The following is a 27,782-nucleotide window of genomic DNA, read 5'->3' on the forward strand; positions in this document are numbered from 1 at the left end:
TGCAATTTCTCTCTGGAACATCCCTGTAGACATTTAACTGATGATAGACAGGACTTGAGCCTCGGAAGGTATCAGGTGACAGCAGTGTGTCTCAAGACTGTGAATAACACAGCTGCAGCAAAATGTGTCTCTAAAGTCTGAGAGGGCTGTTGAGCTATGTTGCTCTCTTCAAATATGTTATGTCAGTCTCTGAAGATGTGCTCACTCATGAAGGCTCGGGCTTCGATATCTTCCAGCAAGGTTACGTATTGTAACACCTGTCTGGAGGTAAATCAGAATCTTTATATCAATCGGTTGCAATTTCATGGCAGTAGAGTGGAGCCAGTGGGCCTTTATCATTTGTGTGTACACATAGTCTGAGGCAAGTATGCATTCAATTTCAGAGTATGAACAAATAAGATGACACCGTGTAAAAGACAGAACAAAACTGGAGATCACCATTAACATCAGCTGCACTTTGTCTTACTGCTAATTAGCTACTGTTAGCATGCTAATATGCTAAGCTAAATCGAAACAAAAGATAACTCTCTACTGTTTAATAATAATGTCTGATCACAAGATGGTTTTCTGTTACATATTTAACAGAAACACTAGATACTACAACCCTTCACGGTGACTTTTCAGTTTTTTATTAACATTCCTTTTATGCTGTGTTCTCTTGTTTAAATAAAGGTTTAAATAGAGACCAAGATGGTGAACATTAAACCTTCACATCAGCATGTTAGCGTGCTGCAGCAGGCTGCGGACTCTCAGACTGGCTGGGCGACGCTGCTGCTGCTGTGGATAAATAATTAGTAGCACGATCAGACTGCAGAGACTCAGAAATATGCAGATAAAAAGATTTGATACAGAGGTCGCAGCCAGGAGTGTGTGAAGCAGCTTAACACACAAACACGGTGTAAATATCTTGTGATTGGGCTGAGCAGCAGGGAGACAAACCCTCAGAGCTCCAGATGAACCCAGAACAACCAAACAGTAATGTTAAAGTCCACATTTAATGAAGCATAAAAAGGTTAAGCACCAGTATTGGCATACACAGACATTATATACAAACACACACATCAGTAACAGTCATTTACAGTTGCATATATGATCATTTACAGGAGTGACGTGTGAAGCAGCTCGGTGGTAAAACCTCACGACGAGTCGAGTTTCACTTTTGGTTGAAGGTTTTTGGCTGTTAAGTTTTAAATATAACGTGTTTCCAGAGAAAATCAAAGTCATCAGAAACTGAAAATAGCCCTCAGCAGAATAACAGAAGGCGACAGCTGAAAAGAAGCTTTGTGTGCTTTCTTTTTAAAGCTTTGTGGGAGCTATTTATGTCTGGAACATGTAAAAGTGGACCAGACTGGAGAACAATGACTTTAAAGAGCTTCAGGCAAACACATTTCCAGCCTGCGAATCAAAGTGTTGGCAGCAGCCTGCTGCGAATTCAAAAACTCTTGACATTTAGTGAAATCCTGTTTTGCTGCTGTCGTCTCCAGAGTCAGAGGATGGATATCAGTTTTATCTCTGTGTGTTTAGGCTAGCTTAGCACAAAGACTGGGAGCAGGGGGGGAACTGTTAGCTTAGCTCCATCACAAGATAAACATACTGAAAATTTGCAGCAAATGATCCCAAAGTACAGACGGGACAGTCGAGCATGAATGTCATCTCATTACCATACATTATGTTTAATGTTTATTCTGACTGTTCAAAGATATTTAAATTTATGTCCAAACCCTCAGTTGACCAATTCAGATGCTAATCAGCAAACTTTTATTAGCTAAAGCGCTAACTGCAGCTAAAACCACCATGTCTCCTTTTAACATTTTTATTTCTGCATGCTTTTAGTAAAAACATGTAAATCTGCCAGATTTATAATCATAGGAGAGTATATTTGTTCTCTTTTGATGGAGCTAGGCTAACAGTTTCCCCCTGCTCCCAGTCTTTGTGCTAAGCTAAGTTAAGCTAGGCTCTTTTTCTTTTGGTGGCACTAGGCTACAGTTTCCCCCTGCTCCCAGTCTTTGTGCTAAGCTAAACTGAGCTAAGCTAAGTTATGCTAAGCTAAAAACACATATTTAATTAGCAGCATGTAAATCAGAGTTGATGTAGGGTAGATTCTTTTTACTTTTGATTAAGCTAGGCTAACAGTTTCCACCTGCTTCATGTCTTAATGCTAAACTAAAATAAGCTAAACTAAAACACCTTTTTAATTAACAACATGTACCCGAGAGACTTGGAGCTGTGGGGAAAGTAGATTCGTTATCTTTTGACAAAGCTAGGTTAGCAGTTTACCCCGTTCAAATCTTTGTGCTAAGCTAAGCTAAGCTAAGCTAAGACAAGACGTAAATCTGAAAAGACCTGAAAAAACCTTTTAGTTGAAAACACGCAATCTGACATATTTATAGCTGTTGGAAGGTAGATTCTTTCTCTTTTCACAGAGCTAGGCTAACAGTACCCTCTGCTTCCATTCTTTGTGCTAAGCTAAGCTAAAAACATCTTAGTATAACATCTGTTAGCTTGAAACAGCTAACATAACATTTAATATGCTAGCTGTTTGCAGGGAGCTGATGTTGTTTGCGTATTATTAATGCTAACTATTTGCAGCTACCATAGCATCAACCATGTAGCCAAAGATAAAAGTGTTAGCATCTGTCTGACACATCTGAGACGACAGAAACACAAACAGAAAAATGTTCCTTCAACTCATAAAATGAAAGTTAGAACTGAACTGACAGTGAATGTTATGTTGGTGAAAAGACGTCTGTCTGTATCGGCTAAAATCAGGCAAAGTTTGAGTTTGACCAGAGGTGTCAACAGCATTTCAATGACCCATTTCATATGGTAGCAGATTTGATTAAAAAAAAAAAAACAGCAATGCATTCTGATATTAACGTAAAGAGGTTGAAAATGGTTAAATCCTCATGTACCTGAAAGGCATCTGGTTGTTTTTGTAAACAAGAAAACTTCCTGTTGGATGGTTCAGATTTATTTCTTTTTTACATTATCCAGAAAGGTCTCATTTTACTGATCTGAAAGCAGAATAATGAAGATAAGGTTTCCACCTCAGCAGTGACGATAAAAACCTTGGAAAAAAAACATCGGTCTGGTTTTTCACTCGAAGATCTAAATGCTGTATAAAAAGATTATCGTGGCATCAGTGGTGGAAGTGTTAAAAAAAGACACATCAGACTTTGTGTATAAATGTTATATACTGCAGCTCGACCAGCCGTCAGTCCGTACCATGTGCGGTATCCAATAAGCAAATATATTAGGTTTAAATAGCTTTCATAAAAAATAACAACGTAAACCAGAACTGTGTAATAAAAAGAGAAGCATGTACAGACGTTTGGCGTGCCGTGCCGGTGCGCTACAACCAAAGGCAAAGATCATGTGATAATAAATACAAAACAAGGCTACATACAAAAACCAGATTAACAGGGTTACACCGTCCGTCTGTCTGCTGACAGTTTGTCTCAAAGTGCAGGAAATAAGGAGATTACTGCCGCAGGATACAACCCTCAACACAACGTAGGATCATCTGAAGAACCTTCTGCACAACCTTCTAAAGAACCCTCTAAAGAGACGTCTTAAAAAACATTTGAAGAACCACCTGGAGAACTTTCCAAACATCTTTCTGGAGAACCTGACTACAGCCCCACTTCCACCAGAGACCACAAAACGTAGTCCCACAGAGACACTGAAGGTCTCAGCATGATTCAAAGCTCGTTGGATTTTTCAGCAGCTTCTGAAATCCCTTCAGTGAGCGTTGTTATCCTCATTTATATGATTTATGGCCTCAAAACTACAAAGCCGGACTGGATTAACCAGCTCTGGGACCCGGGGGAAAAATTAGCTATTCAAATACACATGTTCCGTAAAACCATTTAGTGGAGAGCCCCATTAACAAACCAGTATTTCTACACTAATATATGATGCTGCCACAGGGAATTTTTGGAGCGATACCATGGAGGCAGTAGGAGGCACAACCCAATCACCAGAACTGTTGGCAGTGTACGTTCTATTTCGTATGTGCTCTGCTCTGTAATGGGATTCGCTGCTGGTTTATTCCTCTGAGGCATCGCTTAGGCACCTGTTAGAGGGCTGTGCACATACTCATAGAACTGGAGTTACATCCAGGTAACTACTATTTTCTGCAAACCACAGATACATTACCTTTGTATGTTTTTATTAGTGATGAGCGAGTACACCATTATCTGTAACTGTGTCTGTTTAACCAAATGAATAATCTGTATTTGTATCTGTACTGGGAATGGGCTGCATTTGGACCTGAAGTGGGTGGGGCCTACCTGAAAGTTGTTCTTTTAAGCCTGATATTGATATGGGTTGAGCAGAGGTTGCTATATATTTATTATTTATTAGAAAAGTGTTTACTGAACAATCTCAGAATTAAGCTTCAGGTCCTTTATGATCAAAACAGATTAAACACAGTTACCCTAATGATGATTGTCCTTTATCACAAGTACAGATGTTGACAAAACTTTACTTGTATAGGACTTGTAAGTGTATCAAGTACATTGTCTCTCCTGGATACTCAATTAATCCGATTATTTGCTTCAACCCTAGCTGTTCTGCTGTTAATGTGAAGTTGTTTAGGCACAAAGACCACTTAGTTATGGTTATGAAAAGATCATGTTCTGGCTTAAAATACTCAGATTTGGTGGCACTATCACGGTAGGAAATGCAACGACACGTTGCTAAAAACACAAACATTTAGTTGCTAAAAAAGCTGCAGGAAATGCAGCAATGGCTTGGTAAAAAAACAACTGCTTTTCATGGCGCTATCCTCGCTGGAAACACAGTGATAGGTCACTATAAAACACCCGGTTTTGTTGTTTGTTGTCTTCAACAGTGATTTGTAGCTTGGCAGGCGTCTCTCCTAGGTGTTGATGAAGCCAGCTTAGATAGCGCGTCACTTTAGACACACAATATGATATGTATGTAATATACATTTGTGTATTTGTGGTTTGCAGAAATGTGCATTGTTAACCATTTGGAGACAGAGCTGGGATGCAGCAGGAGGAGGTTGAGACGTGCTACACGTCATACCAACTGTTCAGTTTGAAGCAGACTGAGAACTTGACTCTTCCTCTCAGGTCTTACTGACAGCCATGTTAACGTCGGCTGAGGCACTTGTTGGGCCAGGAAAGAGGGAGGAAGTAAAGGAGGCCAATTTGATTGGCTGAATCTAAACTCCCAAACTAACCTCTTTACTAACAGCAGTTTCCCTGAAGCATCTAATGCTGCATTAATCCTGAAAGCAGGATGTGAGAGACTCGTCTGATCGGCTGCTGTTAGAAACAGAAACTTGCACAGAGACACAGTTTGATCCGGGTGGACAGAACCACCGGTTCAAATCTTTAGAGTGTTTTAAAAGTGTGCAAACTTCTTTAAGTGATACTTGTTTATTATTTGGGCAGCCATGTCTGATATCATGAAGTGAGTTTGAACCCAGGAACGTATGAGTTCACGCTGTATAGCACCGTCACATTTGGTGTTGTTTACCCAGAGTCCATGTGAACAGCCCAGTGCTGTGGGAGGTGGCGACTCACAACTTAAAGCACTTCAACTTTAAACTTGAATTTCCACAAAACTCCACCTGAAGGTAGGGTGAGAGCACTGTTTTTACACAGAGGTCGTGCTATAAGGCTGACACAATGGCAACGACAGCATAGCGGCATTGCAGAATCAGCAGCTTCAGCCTCTAGCGCGACATATTACATACTTCAGCAGCCTTTTCTAAACAATAACAATGGCATTAACATGGCACCAACGATCATTTACTGTCCCTGTTATATGGGGGCTGATCTCGTCCTCTGCTCAGAGGGTAAGGAGCTCATGAACCTCATTGTTTTCCCAATATGTGGACATTTTTTGCTGCTGTTCCTCTCTGAGTTAGCCGCTAACTGCTATTGGCTAAATTCCAGCTGTGGGTTGCACGCATAACATATCGTCAAAACATCACACCCGTGTTGCCAATCATCCCGTCAATGCCAGCTGTCCCATTTACACAGACATCTTTTTGGCACTGTTACTACCTCCGTTCCTGGCTTAAAAGGCGAGACAACTCTGTGCCTTTTATACAGAATGGTGAGACCTCATAACGGTGTGAATTTCCCACCGTAACGAGGCAGTGTAAAAAAAGCTATAGTGAAGAAGAGAAGGCAACAGAGGAGGCAATCCTCCACAGGTCATAATGTGCCACCTAAGGTCACGACGACAACAACACTGGGTAGTTCACATGAACTCAACTGGTGAACATGGGAGGCCGTGTTTGAAGGCATCAGATGTACCTCCTGACTAAAACCAGAAGAGTAAAGGCCTTTGTACACTGGGTCCGTCTGAAACCTTGCGTTCTGTCAATAAGGTTTGCACATCAACTGTGAAACTTTTGTCTGTCAATAAAGTTTTTGGAACAGGTTCGATTTTCTGCATCTTTAGGCATCCATCAAGCGTCTTTCGACAGTTGCTCCAGCAAGAAGCAGTTAAGAAAATGTGGCGGCAAGACACATCTGCAACATGACAGGAACAGGTTGCACAGTATCCTTTCATTCCCCACTCTTCAAGCAGGGAGGAGAAGCAAGGGAAGAAACGTGTCTTTTAATTGTGTCTCGTACTGTGAATTTTCGCAACACATACAACAAAGCCAATCGGACTCAGTGTGCAAGGTTTGTGTGCGTAGTGCTTTTTTCGGGTGATGGATTAAATAAACATATGATGAAATGGACTCAGTGTGCAGAGGCCTTAAGGCAGAAGAAAGTAAACAAAGAAAAAAGGACTGGTTGCTTTGATGTTGCCTAAAAATGTCACATGCTTTTACAAAGATGGCCAACTGGTTTGTCTCTCAGGCTGAAGAGGCTTGATGTTGGTTTAAATGTGTAGAAAAGTGTCTTTTCCCATGCAGCACCTGTCCTTCCACAGCACTGTCTGCTCTCCGTCAGGCCGGGTTCAGCTCAGGTATATCAGAAGTGCGTGGGTAAGGCAACCAGCAGACACAGCTGTGGTCCAGTTTGTCCGCCTGCTGCTGACTCACACGGTGGTCATGAGTTTGAGAGAACCCGACCTGAACCTGAGGATCTTCTTCTTCAGGTTGTGAGAGGCCTTGATCTTGACGAAGGCCTTCGCCTGAGCCGGAGTCATTTCCTGTCCCGCCGCCCTGGCCCCAGATGCCCCTACCTGGCTCCACGCCCTGCCCTTTCCACCTGTCCCACCGCCGGCCCCGCCTCCTCCACTCTCCTCAGTATCACTGGTGGTGGTGCTCTCCTCCACGTACTCCTCCTCACTGGACTCACTATCTCCGAAGCAGTTGGTGGTGTAGTTGGACCTCTCGTCCTCACTGGTGTCCACGATGGTGGAGTGAAAGAGCGACGCACACTCGGCTGAATACTCAGAGTCACTTCCTGCCACATAGGAGTACGGGCTGCTCACCTGCTCAGAGGAGGGGAGGTATGCGTTGGCTGCAGAATGACTCAACAGCTCCTTTCTCTGCCGCCGCTGAGCGCGCCGGAATGCCTCATCATACGGTACCTCCATGATCGCTCGCAACCTCCGGTAATCATTTCTCTTGTACTTCGGTTTGGCAACAACCACGACCTGGTCACGCCCGTGATGATGACCATGATGGTGGTGACCATGATGGTGGTGGTGACCATGATGATGGTGGTGGTTTCCATGGTGATGGTGCCTTGATGCACCTGAGCGCACACTGCTCAGTGTTGATGTGGTGTGTTTGTCCAGAACTCGGCCTTCTGGGATGGATGCAGGGAGGCGTTTGAGCCTAGAGGAGGACACGCCATGTCCAGCTGCTCTCTTGGAGACTTTGATGTTGATTGAACCGCCATCTTCTAACAGGCGGGACTTTTTAGAGCTGGACCTGTGGTGGGACCGGTCACCTCTTCTCTCTGACAGAGGCTCATCATGGTCAGACAGCTTACTCGTCCTCATCACAGTCGTGGTTTTCACCTTGACAGTCTTGACATTCTTGCTGCCACCCTTGCGGAGTTTGATGTTCTGCCGCTGGGCAGAAACATGCTTGGCATTAACCATGTGACTCCCTCCTCCTGCTTCATCCTGACTCTGGGAGGAGGAGCCTAAGCTGGCGATCTCAGGCACTGACCTGTCACCCTTCTCTGTGGGGACAGTCTGTGGCGGCTTCGGGCTGTTCTTGGGAGTCGCTGACTGTGTTTTGATAACTGGCGGTGATTTGAGGAGCACTTCCTGCTCAGGAAAGTAACATGGCTGCTTGGTGTCTTTGGGGGAGGAGTTAGCTTTGGGACTGCCCAGCTCCCTGAAGTCTTTAGGCAGAGTAGCTGTGGACGCTGCTGAGGGAGGGAGAAGCCTTTTGCTTTTCTGTTTCAGCAGACTGTTAGTGCTTGTGTCAACATTAGTGACAGAGAAGCCGTTTTGGATGCCATCACTAAGAAGAGAGCTGTTCTGGTTTTGTGCCAAATCACTGCTGTTCATCTTGAAGCCATTTTGCATTGTGCCGGCACTGCCTTCAGGGAAAACATCTGACTCCTCAGGTTTACTTTCCACAGACCACTGCCTCTGAGGAGACGAGGTGGAGGCACCTTCAGCTGATACCCCTCCAGTCGCCCACGAGGGTTTGAGCTCTGACCCCCTCAGAGTTCCTACACCAGACCCAGACAGCTGCCTCATGCAGAGACTGGCCTGCCTCAGGATGCTCTTTGATGGGTCAGTGCTGATGCTGGTCCTGGGTCTGTTAGTCCTGATGGGCAGGGCCTTCCGCTGCAGCAGACTGTAGATGTAGCTGTCCAGGCGCTTGTGGGAAGGAGTTTGGGAGGAAGAGGGAGAGGGAGCCGGCCACGAGAAGCTCTGAGATACAAGAGGAGCTGAAACTGAAGCAGGAAGAGGGGAAGACTCTGGTTTGAGTGCATCAACACCAGCCTCAATGCTCTTTAGAAGCCCTTCATCTCTGCTGGGACCTCCATGACCCAACATCTGCAGGAAGACAGGGCTCTGGACGGCCACGGCGTGCAGCGGGCTCGGGTAGCGATAAATGTCACTGCCATTTCGGGCCACCAGGTCGCAGTGGTACTTCGACTGGGAGTCACAGGAGGCAACTGAGGAGACGGGGTCCAGGGTGGGCGGGTGAGGAGCTGAGAGCGAGCGGCGGACTGTACCAGAGGAGGACGAGTCATCGCAAAGTCCTCCAACCAAACCGTCACACTCCAAACAGCTGGCCAGCTCATCTGAGGGGAGACAGAGACAGAGTGTGATGTTATGAAACAGACACAGCTGCACATTCAGGACATTCACATGTTATTTTAAGTCTGTGGACGACGGCTGCTGTAAACCACACGGCTCGACATTTCACAGCTTCAAACATAAACAGTCTCCGTGGATCTGAGTTTATTTCGTGTTGCAGTGTTTCCTAATGTCAACAGCTGACAGGAAGTTAACTGTGAGCGGAGCGGTTTCCAAGCAGAGCAGTTCTGATGAAACGCTCTGCTGAGTGTGGTAATGACCCTGTTTGGATCGGCTGCATCACTAAGTGGAAAATTCTTTCCTGTGGAGACAGTGTGCTGTTAACTCTCCGTGTTCACCACTGATCCTGGACATGACATGAAAATGATTTATGTGTCAGAACTGATGCTGAATACCCACTCAGAGAGGGGGAGAGGGTGTAGCATTACACTGTTGGAGCTGCTCAGGACTACAAGAACAATTTATTCCCTATCTAGTAGAATTTATTCTTGGCTCACAAGTTTGCAAATGTCAGCTAAAACAGCCAGCAGTTAACATCAAGAGACTGTTCGTTATTTATGAAGGAGGAAGGGGTGGGAGGCATGTCAAATAAGATTTTAAGCAATGGGGAGAGGCATATCTTTTATTTTGGCGTACGGGAGGGGCATAAAAATTAAAATAGTTGCATTTTTTATTTATTTTACCACCATTTTTTAAGGAACCATGTGGCATGTTTTCTTTACAAATCTCCAAAATTACACCATTTATCACGACCAGAAACTGTAAGAACAGAAATTATGGTAACACTTTCTATGAAGACCACATCTATAATACATTATAAGGGCATTCATAGTGAATTATAATGCATTTACAATGCTCTATGGCTACACTCATTAACACACATAATGCTTACTGATGCACTATATTAGGTAGGGCTGCCCCTGAAAAGTCAACCAAACATTAGTCGACCAGAAAGGTCATTAGTCGGCAAGATTTCATTGGTCGCTTAGTCAGCTGTGTCTTGTCAAAATAAATCAAAACCTACATGACTGGACCATGTGTGACTTTAATGTGAAAGGACAGACACAGGAAGTGGCCACGCTCAGCAGTCAGACAGCAGTCAGGTTAATTTCCAGGGCTGGTACCTGCGGTTATTCCACAGGCTAGTTAATAACATGTCGGGCAGGAAATCCAAAGTGTGGGATCATTTTGAGAAGGTGAAGGACGAACCCAAGGTGATATGTAAACTCATCTTCATTGGTCGACTACAAACATGACGTATCATCTGAAACATGGAAGTAGCTACATGCCCATTAGCCCACAGCGTCATTAACAGGCGGCTCGCTCAGTGTGTGACGTGCACTTGTAGATAAAATATAGGCCTATATTAATGAAGGTTCATTAGTACGGTTTTGTATTTCTCTGTAATGTAGCACAGTGTTAACAATGTTACTGATACTATTCTTTCTCACACCTTCAACTCAAACCACCAAAATATATCATTTAATCATTACATTCATATCAGAAACATGCAGGAGACTAGTCCACTGATGGACCTAAATGACGACTGTTGGTCGACTTAGAAAATTCTTTGTCAGGGCAGCCCTAGGTAGTTCTGCAAAATCATTTTATTCTAGATCTCATTTATAATTTGGCCAAAAATAAACAGTGGGAGTATTTTGAAAAATGTAATAACTAATTTATGGTGGAGGGAGGGTCATGAAATTTCTGCCAGTCACTCAGGGAGGCTCAAGGAAAAATATTTGGGGCTTCAGGGATGTACAAACAAAAGTCACACCACAGCCACAGATATAGCATTTACAAGAATGGGACGTATAGATGGATGCCTCAAACCATGGCTATATCTAGTGTGGACGCATTAAAAAAACATGCAGAGCTAAACTCATGACATCACTTCCTGTCTAGCCTATGTAACTCAAGAAAGTGTCCTTCAGCACTGCTTTGTAAAACAAATCAAGTGTGTCTGACATTCTTCATTCTATAATGAGTTAAAATCCACTTCTTCCTCTTTGGATAAAAGCGTCAGCTAAATAAAGTTAATGTGATGACATCAGACTGAGATCTTTCTCCAACATCAACAGAACCAGAGTTCAGGTTCATCATGCTGCAGTCACTGTGAGGAGATGCTGATTTAAATGATCAGATATTCTGATGGAAAACTAATGAAATAAAACTCAAAGAGTCAGTATCTACATTTATTTATTAACATTTGCTCTTTGGGTTGATTGAAAATAAAATCCAGCTGGTTTTAAGTTTCGTTCTGAATGTATCTGCTGCTGCAGAGAGTCGGAGCTGTGTGAAATATTTTGGGTGTGTTCACACTTGTTATCAGTTAATCAGAGACAGATGTTTGAGTGTCGAGTCTGAACACAGCCTCAGCACGGCAGCCTCACACACAAACCCCGCAGCACAGAAAGTAGATCCTCATCAGCTGCTGCAAAGCTGCAGGTCAAAGGTCAGGACGCATGTTTCTGTGTGTGTGTGTGTGTGTGTGTTTGTACTGCAGGTGTTAGCAGGCTGGTGTTTGAGGTGTGACAGTTTGAGCCTTCAACAGGGAAACAGCTTCCAGATGTTTCATCACGTCCAAACAAACAAACAAACAAACAATCCTAAAAGACACACAAACAGGCTGCTGAGAAAATATTTCATATTTCATCTAATAATTTGAATGACATATCATCGTCCTCCCTCCCTCTGACCTGCTGATCATCTGATCAATTAATGGACTGATCAGTTCTATATTGGTTGTGTATTGATTATATACTGGTTGTGGATTGGATGTGTACTGGTTATGCGATGGTTGTTTAGTGGTTATTTTGGTTGTGTGATGATTATATAGTGGTTGGATATTGTTTGGGTATTTGTGTATTGATTCTGTATTGATTGTGTATGAGTTGTGCACTGGTGGTATATTGATTGATTGATTGATTGATTGATTATTTTTATTTACGTGTCATGCACAAAGTGCCCAACCCTCATGGGTTTATAAGATATAAGGTATAATAGTTATGGTATATACATTGGTTGTACATTGGTTGTGTATGGGTTATGTATTTATTGCATATTGGTTGTATATTGGTTTTGTATTGGTTGTGAATAGGCTGTGTACCTGCAGACAGGAGGCGTCCATCAGCTTCAGCCATTGAACAGAAACATTCACTGAAGACGGAGTTAGATGAGTTAGAGAGGGAGCCGGACGCCCCGTCACTCAACTCATAGAAACCTGAGAGACAGACAGAGAGAGACAAGAAGAGAGACAGACAGGGAGACAGGCAGAGAGACAAGAGGAGAGAGAGAGACAGACACATGAATATTCATTCAGTAAATATCAGTCTGTATGCAGATGACACAGTTCTCTCTCTCTCTCTACATTCAGCTCTTATTTGAACTTAAACCTCTGAACTTCAGTTTATATTTTATCAAACGGAACCAAAAAAAAAAAAAAACTCTAAAACTATTCATCACTACTTCATCATCAGGTCGATGACATCACTCCTCAGACAGCTGACTGAACTGATCTTCATGCAGATGTCTTGTAAAGAAACTCAGAACTTAGAAATAATCACAAACGTTTCCTGGTACCTGAGCTAGGTCGGCTGTCTGTCTCCAACTGGTCATGTGACGCCTCGGTGTCCAATCGCAGGTCACTGATCTGTCGGTCCAACTCCTGTAACTGACTGATGAGACCAGCGTCCCTCCTCCTCAGACAGTTCTGATGGACAAAGTGAGACATTTCGTCATTTCAGCTCTGCTGCCTGTTCCACATTTCAGTTTGTTTTCTTCAACACACACACAACAAACATCTGACAGAGTCCTGATCCCAGAGGGGACCAAGGGAACCTCTAGAGCCCCGTTTCCACCAAACACTTTCGGTAGGGTACCTTTGGAATAAAAAGTAACCCTTCAGACATGGTACCTAGACCCTAGTGTTTCCACTGCAAACAGTCCTCTTAAATGTGGGCCGGGCTGTTGTCATGCATTTCCTCATCACCTGTGACACAGATGGAAGTCTGCACCTCGTTTACCATCCACAGACTGCAGTGTTCACAGCTCCACCTTTTAGTACCAGATCTGTGTGCTAGGTATTCGGGGTGTAACGATCAGTCAATCTGGATCATACATATCGATTCAATAATCAATCCATATCATCATTTTAAGAATACACCTTTATTAGAAATTCTGTGTCACTGTCAAACAGCAGCAGGCAGATAGCAAGCAACCCAGACGATGGCGATAACGTTATTTACTTGGGAGTAAATCAGCAGTGTGGAAATATTTTTGATTATGGAGAGATACCGGTCAACAGACAGAGCACATGCCGTATGTAAACAATGCCGTTATGAGATAAAACGCAAGATAATGTTACCTGCCTGGACGGGCATCTTATCCTGCTAACGTCTCACTACAGCAACATTAGCTGCTCTGTTTCAACAATGTTCGGCTGAAAAAACCTGTATACAGACTGAAATTCAACCGAGCTGTTCTGTCAGGAGATGCAGTGACTTAAACTGATGGTGAGTAAGAAAAATAATGTCAGGCTAATGTGGGTCATTAGCAAAAAAAAAAAAATGTTTTGTCCATGAACCTTGACAGTCATTACTGAGCTGAGTTTTATACTTCTGTTGTAATTCATGTTTTATGGCTGTTAGGAGAAGTTTGCCTTCAGGGCTTCAAGCCAGATGACAAAACATGGCAGACTTTGTAACATCAGAAAATATCGTATGGAGATGAAACTGGTGATTTACAACCCTACTAGGTACCCCAACAGAGGGGGGACCAAAAATGAGGGATGGTAAGGAAGGGTCCCACTGGTACCATCCACAACTTTTCACAGTGGAAACCAAAGAAAAAGGTACCGAACTGAACTGTACCAAACTGCTTGGTGGAAACAGAGCTTAAAGGTTTGGTTCCAGAGGGGACCAGAGGAACCTCTAACAGTCAGAGACAGAAAACAGAAACCAGAACAAACAGAGTGAATCTATTTACAGAGCAAAAGACCAAAAATATGATTTAAAACCAACAACAAACTGATTGAAGTCAGATATAAAACAACTGAAACCATTTGAAGCTGTTTCAAAGTTTTTGAACAGACCTCAGATCTGCTGACAGTCGGTTTACAGCTGTGTAACTTCAGTAAACACGGAGGACAGAGAGAGCAGATCTGAGATCTGAAGAAGTCTCAGAGATGTTTGTGTGTTCTCTGTTTTGAGTTTCAGGGTCTGTATGTCAGAGGGTTGACTGAGACTAAAGAATAGCTTAATCTACAACAGATTCAAGTGAAGTTGAAGGAAATCAGCCTGCAGGCCACAGAAGTGTTTAATGATATGATACCTATGGTGCTCCACAGGGGTCAGTCCTGGGATCTGTTATATTTACAACCGTCCAGACGTTAGACAGCTCATCATTCAGACCTGCTGACCAGGGTTCTCAGGGTTCTCTGTGGCACTTGCCGGCCCACATTGTGGTATTTTTCTACACACACGCAGCAGAGTCTCACTTTCAACAACAAACACCACCCCACTACCTCATATAAACATGTAACCTTTCTTAAAAGGGAAGGCTTGGTTGGTGTTTGTCCTGAAAAATGAGAACCATAGAGTTTTCCTTTTGTTTCAAGCAGCAGATAAGTTGTTTGAGTTAAAATGCCTTACTTGATATTGCACGTCCTGTGATGCGACTATTGTGCATCGCAATGTCGATGTTGAAACGACATATTGTGCAGCCCTAATCCACATATTAGAACTACATTATGTCAACAGCTATCTTATACAAAATTTGCTGTTATGTTACATTACATGGAAGGTTATCCTCGGAAGATCACTGTAAGAGTGTAATTCATTATACACAACAAAATTCCATGACTATTCCAATAAATGATTTTGCTAATTCAATGACTTCTCCAGCGCCTGTTAAGCGCTGGAAAGATTCTGAAATTCCATGAGTTTTCCAGGTCTTTTTTTTCTAGTAGACCAATAGTCGTCATTTAGGTCCATTAGTCAACTAGTCTCCTGCATGTTTCTGATATGAATGTAATGATTAAATGATATATTTTGGTGGTTTGAGTTGAAGGTGTGAGAAAGAATAGTATCAGTAACATTGTTAACACTGTGCTACATTACAGAGAAATACAAAACCGTACTAATGAACCTTCATTAATATAGGCCTATATTTTATCTCCAAGTGCACGTCACACACTGAGCGAGCCGCCTGTTAATGACGCTGTGGGCTAATGGGCATGTAGCTACTTCCATGTTTCAGATGATACGTCATGTTTGTAGTCGACCAATGAAGATGAGTTTACATATCACCTTGGGTTCGTCCTTCACCTTCTCAAAATGATCCCACACTTTGGATTTCCTGCCTGACGTGTTATTAACTAGCCTGTGGAATAACCGCAGGTACCAGCCCTGGAAATTAACCTGACTCCTGTCTGACTGCTGAGCGTGGACACTTCCTGTGTCTGTCCTTTCAAATTAAAGTCACACATGGTCCAGTCATATAGGTTTGGATTTATCCTGATAAGGCGCAGCTCCTGATAGAGTTGCCGGTAAATGACCTTTCTGGTCGACTACTTGGGGGCAGCCATCCTGCTGACGCCAGCAGACTGGCTTTACTACAGACGAGATAACTTTGTAAGAATGTAACGCTGACAGGACATTAGTCGAGATAACTGAACTTTTCTCTCTGTCCTTTCAAAACATCTGGCTTCTCTCAGCTTTGAGCTGCAGCTGCAGATGAGTATCTGACACCAAAGGTCAGAGGTCACAGGACCTGAAGGAGCCAATGACCCTGAACACAACACACACTTGTGATAACGAGCAGCTTCATCATCACACACATTCATCTTCATCCTGCTGATGAGCAGAAACTCTAATCTCAGATCTGCTGCCGTCTGTTTTTAAAGGACCATTCTCAGGTTTCACTTCATTTCCTATTAAACTGATCCTGCAGAGAGAAAAACCCTCACAGCCTGTGTGTAGGAAGCTTTATGTTTCGGTGATGTTGTCCATCAGCTGAGAGCAGAGACATTCTGAAACGCTCCCTCTGGGACACTCGGTATATTCTTGGCTTACAATTATCACAGACATGTGCAGTATGTGATTTAATCTGGGAGAGCTGCCAACAGACAGACAGAAGCAGCCACTGGTAAAATGTAACAGACTGATCCACCCACTGCTGATAATGGAGCCATATATATGTGTATAGCCATGATGACATGCAGAAACATACTGCCCACCCTCTGGTCTCCACTGGTAAGCTAACGTTAGCTTCTGCATTCCACACTGGCTGGGTGGGGCTCCTCGTCCGCGATTATTGCTGGGGACAGTGTCCCTGCAGCAGGACGCATTGTTGCACAAACATGGTGACCACCTTTCAGTCTCACCGCAGGCGCCCCGATGAGTAAGTGGCTTCATTTTGAGCCGCAAAACCTCTTTAGTACTGTTAAGTATGTTAGCACCACTAGCTCTGCTGATACTGCTAACTGTGCTAACAGAGCTAAGAGTGATAACATAGTTGATAATGCTAAAAGGGGTTTGCTTAAACACCAGGGCGACCTGGGGGAGAGGCCATAGTGTGGGTACAATGTTTCCGCAGCAACGCTGTTGGGTTGGGATGGGGTTAACAGCTGTAATTGCCAAATGAGTGGCCCCGCCTGCTAGCTCCCATCAGACCCAGCTGCTGCCCAGCACAGAGCGGCTAAGGCTAGCTAACCAGTGGAGACATGACGGTGGGCATTTCTGCGTGTAAGCGCTGCTAGCTGGCTGTTTCCAATCAGACCCGGGTGGTGCACATTTGAGTAAACTTATAGAGTAATAATACTAAACTAAAGACCAACATGAGTAACTAGTCATCCCTAATATAGGCTATATATGTACTCAAAGTGTAACACTTAGAGTGACTATTTATTGACACATCCTCGGCCTACTAGCATGTGAAAACAAGACGCTTTTGTCGCGTCTGATGAACAATTAAGTTTTCGGAATCACAATCTCACATTCAAAACACTATTGGGAAAAAAATGGTCACATTCAGTGTGCTAATGCTAACCGCTAACATTACACTATCAGGAGAGCCAGAAGGTGATGCACCACAGAGATCACCTCTGTGGACCATTTAATGTGAGACTGAAAATGTCCATTCTACAGTTGACGAGTTAACGTCATTCATATTGTGCCAAAGCTTAATTATTACTCAACAAGTCTGCGGTGTTTACACAGACAGCGTTGTTGCTGCGGCGCTGCTGTGCTGCTATTATAACTACTGTATTTCCACAATTAAAAGCTGGTACGCCACTTATTTATGAAGCTGTGCAAACCACTGGATTTTCAACAACACTGTCCTGCAAATATTTCACAATAAAAAACCTTCTGTTGACAAAAGAAGGGATTCTGTCCACAGAAAGGTTGTCAGAAGGCTTATTTGAAATGGAAACAGTGATGAGTTAAAAAATATATTCATACATTTTAATGTCTGTGTGTGATCTAGACATACTGTCAATTTATTAAAAGACCTTTTTTACGGTCTATTTCTGCTGAAAACTGTGAGCGTTAAGCAGAAAAAAAATCAGTTAAATCAGTTATCAGTTAGCAGCTGAGCCGCGCCTCGGCAGGGCTGCTCACACAGACAGTGTGGCCCAGGCACAAGCCTGTGTGAGCGGTGTGCAGGTAAGTAGTAAACAACATCAACAGGCTAAAATTGAGCATTAAAAAAATCTATTATAATTTAAATATTTTAAAATGTTCAGATACAAATCCTCACCTTGGAGATGATAAGTGGAGTTTTTCCTAAATTCGTAACTGAAATCTAAATTGTTAATTAATATTCTGTGGACTGTTTATCATTTTTAAATTGCTCAAATTACTAAACAGTAATAATGTGAGGTGAATAATAAGGTGAATTATTCTGACTTTAAAGTATAAAGATGTAAACTTGCAGACGCAGAAGATATGCTTCTTTAACAGTGCAGTGAGAACAAACTGAAGTCTGGATGATGTGCTGACACACTGCTGCTTATTTCAGGGGGCACTCATACACACACACACACACACACACACACACACACACACACACACACACACACACACACACACACAGTGAATCAAATGGAAAACATGCGGGTAATGCAGCGCTGCTCTCAGGTCAGTCATGTGCCGCATTCCTGCGACGGAGCTGCAGAGAGCAGAAACACACTGCTGCCTCTCTCGTCTGGTTCAAACATCCGATCAATAACTGATCAGTTACAGACTGATCTCAGAGCTGTGACCACAGAGCTCCCATCAGACCTCCGTGGGGCTCCAGTATAAGGACCCGGAATAAGACACCAGCATGACACAACTGTATGAGGCTCTAGTCTAAGACAAAGGTGCAAGGCTCCAGTAAAGGACTCCAGTATAAGACACCAGTATAAGACATCAGTCTAAGATACCAGTATGAGGCTCCTGTACAAAACACCAGCATAAGAAACCAGTACAAGACAAAGGTGAAAGGCTCCATTATAAGGGACCAGTATAATACAACAGTATGCGAAACCAGTATAAGGCTTCAGTATAAGGGACCAGCATAAGAATCCAGTATTAGGGACCAGTTTGAGGCTCCAGTATAAGCCACCAGTAAGACACCAGAGAAGGACACCAGTCTAAGACACCATTATAAGACACCAGTATAAGGCTGCAGTATAAGAAACCAGTCTAAGGGACCATTATAAGTCACCAGTATGATGGTCCAGTATAAAAAGATATTGAAATTGATATAACAGTATAAGACACCAGTATCCTCCATCAGCTCCAGTTTGTGCAGCAGCTGCTCTCTGGTCTGAGCACCATGTTCAAACACAAAGCGAAGCTCCTCCAGCTGTTTGTCCTGTCACTCAACCAGCTGACAGCTGAGCCACAGCAGGAAGTGATGTCACAGCCAAAAATATTCTTTAACAGTGAACCATTAAAATCTCTACACACACCACACGATGATTTATTCGTCATTATTAGAATATGCTTGAGAGCTGCTTCACAGTCAGAGTCCATCAGAGTTGAGTCCTGAACACTGAGAGGAGTCAGCGTCACGCTGTTTTAATAAAGACGAAGGTGAGTCGACACATCGTCTCTAAATACTGAACTCATGACCACGAGCTGCATCACGTCCACTTCATTCTCTGCACTGGTCTGTGTCTGTCTCTGTACTCTGACCCTCCGGCCATGAACAGAATTATAAGTAAGGGTTGAAATAATTTCAACTTGTTCAACAGCAAGTCCAGCCCAGACCAGGACCAGGACCAGGACCAGACCCTGTCTCTGGTCTCCTGCAGACGGTTTGAGCAGTTTTTCTGTGTTTGTGTCTCAGCTGCTTCGTCACAGAGCTGAAAGGCGATCTGCAGAGTTTCCAGCAGCTCGCAGGAATCTCCATTTGTTCCTGCTTATGGGGGGGGGGGGGGGGGGACTAATCTGATCCAGATTCAAGTTTAGAGCTGCAGCTGCAGGACGGACAGAGTCCACAAACACAACACATGAAAACACACGACTGTATCCTCCTCAGAGAAGAATAAGACAGATGAGACTTCCTGTCTGTGAAAACATGATTCAGGCCTGAAACACCGAGCAGCTGCAGAAACACTGACGCTCACATCGACACCAAACAGCTGATTAACCCTTTAAATAAAAACAGCTGCGTTCACCTCTTCACAAGGACAGAGAGAAGCATCCACGTCTCGACTCGTCTCTGAAAAGTAAATATTCTAACTCCACACTGGAGCTGCTCTCAGCTGTTTGACTTCACACCCACTTCAAAGCTCTCACAGCGACACACCCACGTGCCGCCTGATGTGTTAAAAGTTGCACTTGAACGCAGCACAGAGATGACAGCTGAAAGTCAGCTGACCACCAAGTCGCCTTCGAACATCTCTCCAAGTCTAGGTGTCCAAAAGCATTTGTCACGAAGATCTAAAGACACTAGCTTCTTTTACAATCGTGGAATGGAGGGGCAGAGTTGAGTTTTAAGTCTTGTGTGTGATTTATCCTGGCTTCATATGAGCAGAGGAAACCTCCCCTTATAGCTAATTGCTAAATTGCTAATTTACACAGTGTAAAATGCTATAGGCTTGTGCTAATAACGTTAGCATGTTATATTTGTTTGGAAAAAATGTTTAGTATAAGACAGTTGTTTTGTCAGTGAACCTTGTGAACTGTAATTGAGTCAAATTTTGTAACGTTACCTTTGTTAAATGTTGCTGTTGTCCCTGGCTTCATACGAGTCGAGGGAATCTCTGCTAGCTGCTAGGCTAATTTATACAATGTAAAATGCCATAGGCTTGTGCTAAAAACGTTAGCATGTTGTATTTGTGGGGAAATGTGTCCAGATAAAGACAAGTGTTTGTCTGTGAATGCTGCGAGTTATAGTGAAGCTGATTTGTGTACTTGTGTTTGAAGTTGTCTCTATTAAGCCATGTTTAATGTGTGTTTAATGTGTGTTTTGAATCAAGTAAACTTTACAGCACGTCATAGAAACCCTGCTGCCAACTAGTGTTTTAGAGGTGTAACTGCAGAGTGACACAGACACACCACCGCACAAGTATAAAAGCTCACAACAGCATCGGCAACGTGCGTAGGCTACACTGTAGGGTCTGCATATTTTAAACAATAATTAAAAATAATAAAAAAAAACATTTTAGGTTTAATTCCTCAAGTTTTGGCAACAAAAGCACGTGGTTAGGTTCAGAAAAAAACATCATGGTTTGGCTTAAAACAAGTATGATTGTTGCTAACATAATATACACTCACGTCACATACGCCACTAGCATAGCGTGCTACACATACTACCACACTACTATTAAAATAACCTGACTGACCTTTAGTTTCACACGGAAAAAGAACAGCAGGCTCCCAGGTAAAAGTCTTTCTGACCCATCCACCTCCCCTCCGACCCCAACTCCATGTGGGGTCATGGACTTTCTTACTCTTCATACGATGGCAGTTGCTCAGAACGTCAAAAAAAAGCCTCTGCCCAGTGTATCTCATACTGCCGCTAAAGGGTGCCTCTATGTGTTGGTATCTGACACTGAGGGCCATTGACCAAGCATAGGAATTTGACGAAATGGGAGTGAGAATGGGCTGCACTGTCTCCATCAAATCTATTTAACTTTTATAAATCTGCATTATTATTACTAAATCTTTGCATTTACCCTGAGTGGCATGCCGACAAAAAACAGACCAACCATGGGCCGACTGTGGGCCAACCATGGGCCGACAACAGATCGACCATGGGATGACAAAGGACCGACTACGGTGGATTGACCACAGGCCAATGATGGACCAATTGTGGGCTACTAAGGGCTGAGCAGTCTGATGATGAGCTGCCGCCCTTATGATTTCTTTAAGCTTGGAACTGTCTGATGTTTCCGTGGTTACAGCCAGAAGCTGACAGAAAGTTTCTCATCAGACTGTGGAGTTGATCAGCTGTAGACTCACATGACCTGGGATCACCTGTTCAAACAAACGACTGAGAACACACCAACGTGACGGCTACATAATATGTTTGTGTGCCTCAGGCCGTATCGACTCATCACACCTCTTTCACTGAAAACACACACACACACACACACACACACACATCCATGATTACATCATCGTCTTTCTGGTTATCAGGATGTTTATTATCTGACATTACAGACACAAATGAACTCTAATAAAAAACATAAAGAAAAAGAACTGAATGAATATGACTCTATCAACAGTTAAAGTATTTTTTTTACTAACATTCATTGATTATTTTTCACCTTCAGCTTCTTGTAATTATGAGAAACAATTGTCTTGTTTCTTTGGTGAACAAAACCTGTAAATCTACAGTACTTTATATTTCTTATTATTTATTTTTGTCCATGTGTCCTGTGTGGTTTGATGTTCATTAGATGACAAACAGCCTTTAAAGTTACATAAACTAAATGTGTCGAAGGTGTTCCTCAGGGTTCTATTCTGGGTCCTTTATTCCTGTAATTAAGTTCCTGCTGGTTCTGATTCAGTTCAGTTTGCTGTGTTTATTTACTAAATGAAAGAATATTTTTTCACAGGATAACTTACTGGTTTCATTTCAACAGACTTAACCTGAAACGTTTACAAATTTTAAACATGAAAGTTCATCCTTGAAAACAAAATTTGACTCTAGTTTTTCCTGGAACTTAAAACAAACCGTTCTGTCTCCTCAGATGGAGTTTGAAGATGAAGTGTTAAAAGTTTTTAAAAAAGCCAGTAAGTGGACTTTGACTTGAGATTTGTCGTCAGATATTTATAATAACAAAATATATTTTAAAAAATATCGTAATAAAATGCATAGGTACTAGCAGTGAAATAGCAAAATTCTTTAATAAATAAATAAATACTATTTCATTAATAGTATTAATAACAAAAAATGTAGTAACATACATATAGAGATTTAATTCATGTCCTGTTAAGGTATTTGTGTCTTTTAGATGAAATTGTTACTGGAAAAATGTAAAAAGATCCTGAAAACAGAAGATTTGCTCACTTATTTTATCAGACTAATTTATCTGCACGTGAATTACTGTAATATAGTTTGAGATGCTTATAACTGGTCCTAATGAATACAGAACGTTTTTATGCAACGATCATTTAAACAATTAACTGCAGATTATGTATAAAACTGTCTCAAGTGATGTTTTCAAATGTTTTTAAATCAATTTTCAGATCTTTATTCTATCAGCTTTATCTGATATGGCTCATATTTATTTGAATCAGTAGAGCATGTATTAATCATTATAAGCGTGAAATTAAGCCATAGTCAACTATTAAGTAACCTGATTTAACTAACAGATCAACAGCAATAGTAATTGATAATTACTGATAATTGATTTATCATGTGAGTCTTTTTACAATCTGTACTGATGTCAGATTTTCAGTTTTTCTTTGATTCAATTCTCAGTAAGCTTTGAATTTATTTTGGACAAAACTAAACATCTGAGGACTTTTCCTAATTCTTTGAGGCTTTATTGACTGAATTGATTATTGATCAACAATAATACCTCTATATATGACTATATAATAAAAAAATAAAAATAAATAAAGTTTACCTAAGGTCAAAACAAAGCTTAGTCTGTCTGTGCATCATGTAAGAGTGGCTGACCCCGCCTTCACCTCTGACCTGTGACCTCACACACCGCACCTGAGTCATTCCGTCCCAGACAGAGGTCAGAGGTCAAGCGGCAGACAGGTCAGGACCTACCAGCTGTTTCCTGAGAAGCAGGATGTTCTCCTCCAGGAGCTTCTCCTCGGAGCTCAGCTGAGCCTCTCTCCGCCGCTCCTCCTCCTCCTCCTCCTCCTCCTCAACAACCTTCTCCTCCCGGAGCTCCAGCGCGGCCCGGACCAGCACCTCCTGCCGCTGCCGCAGATACTCCAGCTCCCCGAGCCCGGACACGGTGGCCTCAAGCCGCTCCCGCACCGAGCGCTGCCGCTCCGCCGCCTCCGCGTCAGCAGCGGCTCTGTCCCGCCTGGAGGGGGCGGACAGCAGCATGTCCTCCGTCACACTGTCCGCTGTGACCTCAGGGGCTCTGCAGCATCAGGGTCCGGAGGAGCTGCAGGCTCAAGGCTGCATGCTGCGGAGCGGAGCGGGACACCGTGAGGACGCTCTGCCGCGGAGGAGGCAGCAGGGTCGGGTCAGGTGAGACGAGTGACCCGGGTTAAACGGATCCGGTCAGAAAGTGAATCCAGACTCAGATCCTCACACTGCTCTCCTCTGCAGCTCCCACTATCAACCGGTGGTTCCACGGTCCTTTCGCACACACAGGTGAAATTAATCCGGTAAATGAGTGCCGAGTCCGGTCAGGTCCAGGTCCAGGTAAATCCCAGCATGCCCCGGGGCAGCAGAGGTGAGTAGATCCGTCAGAAAGCAGAGTGTCGGGCTGAGGTCCGTACTGCTGCCGCTCCTCCTGCTGCTCCGTCCAGACTGACCCACTCATCCACAGCGGCACCAAGTCCAGTAAACCCCGCCCCCTGCACGCTGCTCACACACGGAGCTGTGTGACGTTAGCAGCAACGAACACCTGCGCTTCCTGTTGTCACCTTCAAAATAAGATACCTGGCTGTGAAGATTTAAAAACTCTGTCGTCTGGGATTTAAAAAAGAGATCAAATGTAAAATTATCTTTTAACTTCAATTACTTTACAGATTTAGATAATTAATAAAAAATATAATCAATAAAATTATAATGTATGAGGAGCTCTGTTATGTAGCAGTATATAAAGTGATTAAAGTGAGCTCCACCTTTACAGCTGCAACATTTAAGCTGCACATTAATGCATCAATAATTATAATACAATGCTATATATTATTATCACAATGAGAACTTTTATTTTTGGTACTTTGAGTTTATTTTGATTCTTATATATTTAGTACTTACTAAAGTAGTGTCAGTTTTATATAATAATATTTGGTGACTTTTTTGACACCCATTTTCCAATATTTCTTACTTAACTGAAGGGAGATGTCCTCTCTGTCTAATTAAGAACTCAGATTTCTGATTAACTCTCATTAGTTCAGAACACAAATTTTAAAAATCTGTTCATTGGAATTTGTTTTGAGGTTTTCTGATTAATCACATTATTAAATTTTAGTATTTTCTAAATTTCATTTTCTAATATTTCTTCGGTCAGACATTAAATATGTGTCTCTGTGCTTTGATAAAGGTTTGTAGAGCATCAGAGACATTGGCCAGATCTCCCTTGTAAGAGATTGTTGATCTCAGCGGGACACACCTGGTTAGAAATAGGTTAAATCAATGAAATTAAATTAAAATTTAAATCCTGGACTTTATTGTTCTATTTAACAATAATACAAATCTAAAAAAAAAAGTCTGTAAGAATTTTGATATTTATCTTGTTTTTTACAGCCATAAAACTTAATTCAGTTTTTTTGAGAGTAACAAAAACATATATTATTTTGGAGGGCTGATTAATAGAACTTCCGGTCTGATTGTGTTGATTAGTGTGAGCTTGATGCTCCGCCCCTCAGAGCCTCCTCCTGTGTCAGGCCTCTTTCAGGTCCTAAAGTCCTCCATCAGTCAGCTCCTAACACATAAATCATGTTTAATAACTGTCCGTAAAGGAAACTTTCATGTGTGTTTATGTAAAACAGACTGCGGAAATATTTCTACACTGTTCAGTTTTTATACAAAATCATTATTTTTTTCTCTCCCAATTTTACTTATTTACAATAGTTACATTTTTGTTTTATTTTATTTATTTTGTTGAGCGTCACTGCAGTGTGGTGGAGGGGTTTTAGTTTGATAACATTTAAAATCAATATTATCAGTGAAATCAAATTATAAAAAAATGTTTTGTATCTTACCAAAAAAATATTGAGAACAAATGAAAACAAAAACATGTTGAGTCATTTTCAATTGTGACTATAAACATTTTTAGTTTTTACAGTACATCTGATAATAGTACAAAAACGTTTACATTCTATTTATTATTATCAAAAATGTTCACATTCTATTTATATTAATATTTTCCAGTATATGTAATTACAATAATTGTTTACACTATATTAAATAATTAATATTTGTTATTATTATAATGTTTACGATTTATTTAATAATTTATATTTTATAATCTAAAATGATTTATATTTAGTAATTATTAATACTATATTTAGTATTAATAATTGCAGTAGCCTATATATCATGATTTTTTTTTTTACGTGGTATTTAATAATAATACTGTTTACAGTATGTGTGCCTCAGGTGACGTTTTGACTGGTCTTAATTGTCCTCGGTACAGATACCAGCAGCTGAATGAACAGACTGTTTCACAGTGTCTTTGTGTGGTTTTTGGGTCATTGCAGGTTTTAATGAGTCTTTAGTGTGTGAAGAGTTAATGAGGTCGACACTTCATTTGTATGTTAATGAGGGGGCGGGGCCGAGAGCAGAGCGCCTCCTTCTGCTTATGCTGCTGGGAACATTTATCTGATTTTATTTTAATGTCAAAGTGTTCTGTGACTTCCTAAAATCTGTCTGTGAGCATGTGGGTGAGAGCTCCAGGTGAACACAGTAAGTGAACTTTTTAATCTAAAACTATGACTTCAGCTGGTTGATTTCAGGAGAAAAGTTTGTTTCTAATCTGCTGAGACACCCGAGGCTTTAAAGGGACAGTCTGGCATTTTAAACAGCTGCTCAGTTTCTGTGTCTGATCAGGAAAATGACTTTAAACCTGAAGAAAAGTCTGCGGCTGACTGGATCACTGATGCTGCTGCTGCTGCTGCAGGAGGTGGGGGTGGGTTGCCATGACAACAGAGATTATTGTTTATTGTTGGTGTTACCTGGTGATGGAAGAAAAAAAAAAATCACAGCAGGTCAGAAGATTCAAACCTCCCACAGTGCACAGATCTCTGCTGTATATATATACTGTGATGTTTCAGTTAATTGTTGGTTACTGCAGCAGTTGTGTGTTTGTATGTGGTGTATCGACTCACCTCCTGTCGCCGCCTCTCGGCCAGGTCAGGTCAGGTCAGGTCATAGTACAGGAGAGCTGGTTCTCAGTTGACATCAACACACCTTGAAAACAGTTATCTTACTCAGCAGAACACTGGAGTTGCTGGTCAACCAGCGTCTGAACATTTGTTTGGCACCATTTCATTTTATGTATGTGATGTGAGAAGTTCATGTAAAGAAACATTGTGATTCTGTCTATAGTTCCAGCTAAGTGTGTTTCTATCAAAGAGTCAAAAATCTGTCAGTTAGTTGATGTTCAGTGTCAGCTCACAGCTGCTGAATGTGAACTCTGATTCTCTGAAATTATTTAAAGATTAAGAAATGTAACCATGACAACCCACACACACACACACATATACAGAGTGAGTTCTACCCTTTAATAAACTCTAATAACTTAATAACTGATGTTTCCACTGAGCTCAGTGGTGACGTCTGTTGGAAACTACACACACACACACACACACACACACACACACACACTGAGAGACTAAACAAACCAGCAGACATCAGAGCAGATAATAATCTTACAGAGGAAGTTATTCAGTGAAAGTGACGCCTGGCGTTCACTACAGGAAATACATTATTCTGAAAATAACTCACGGGCCAAATGAAGCAAAGAGGCGAGCTGCTCATGGCCCGCAGGCCGCCATTTAACCCTAAACTCAGTCTGAACCCTCAGACATACGAGCAGAGTATTAAATGTCCTCACTTTCCAAACTTGTAGTTTTACGCTAACAAATTAATTAAAAAATGATCCACTGACATCAAGTGAACTAAAAGTCTTGTTTGGTAGTAGGGTAAGGGACAGAATCATTGTGTTTCCTGTGGCTGCTTCACAATAAAAGCCAGTTGAAGTGTTTTAATGTGAAGGAGCAGCAGGAGGAAATGTTGTGTTAGCATTAGCAGTAAATTAATCCAGTTCTGATACGGAAGCTGGAGAATGAACAGTCATGGTGGAGTCCGCCACTACCAATGAAAACTACTGGAGAGAGATAATTACTGAATGTAGATATATTAAAATCTAAACAAACAAATTTATTGTCCATTTAGGGACAAATTTT

The 27,782-nt window shown here is 42.1% G+C and overlaps 1 protein-coding gene across 1 annotated transcript; it reads right to left on the reverse strand.

Annotated features, from left to right (window-relative positions):
- Positions 1-658: 658 nt before the first annotated feature.
- Positions 659-24,182, reverse strand: dact1 (dishevelled-binding antagonist of beta-catenin 1). Its single transcript, XM_050061912.1, has 4 exons — positions 23,458-24,182; positions 12,814-12,943; positions 12,341-12,454; positions 659-9,215 (listed from the first exon to the last, which is right to left on the reverse strand). The coding sequence occupies exons 1-4, from the start codon at positions 23,743-23,745 to the stop codon at positions 7,033-7,035; spliced, it is 2,715 nt and encodes a 904-aa protein (XP_049917869.1). The 5' UTR covers positions 23,746-24,182; the 3' UTR covers positions 659-7,032.
- Between the last annotated feature and the right edge of the window lie 3,600 nt (positions 24,183-27,782).

This window comes from Epinephelus moara, chromosome 14 (assembly GCF_006386435.1).
Source record: "Epinephelus moara isolate mb chromosome 14, YSFRI_EMoa_1.0, whole genome shotgun sequence".
In the NCBI taxonomy this organism is placed as follows: Eukaryota; Metazoa; Chordata; class Actinopteri; order Perciformes; family Serranidae; genus Epinephelus; species Epinephelus moara.

Coding starts and splice junctions, on each gene's coding strand:
- dact1 (XM_050061912.1), bottom strand. CDS start 23,745: ATGCTGCTGTCCGCCCCCTCCAGGCGGGACAGAGCCGCTGCTGACGCG. Junction 12,944..23,457: donor TGCTTCTCAGGAAACAGCTG/GTAGGTCCTGAC, acceptor TTTGTCCATCAG/AACTGTCTGAGGAGGAGGGA. Junction 9,216..12,340: donor TGGACGCCTCCTGTCTGCAG/GTACACAGCCTA, acceptor GTCTCCCCTCAG/ATGAGCTGGCCAGCTGTTTG.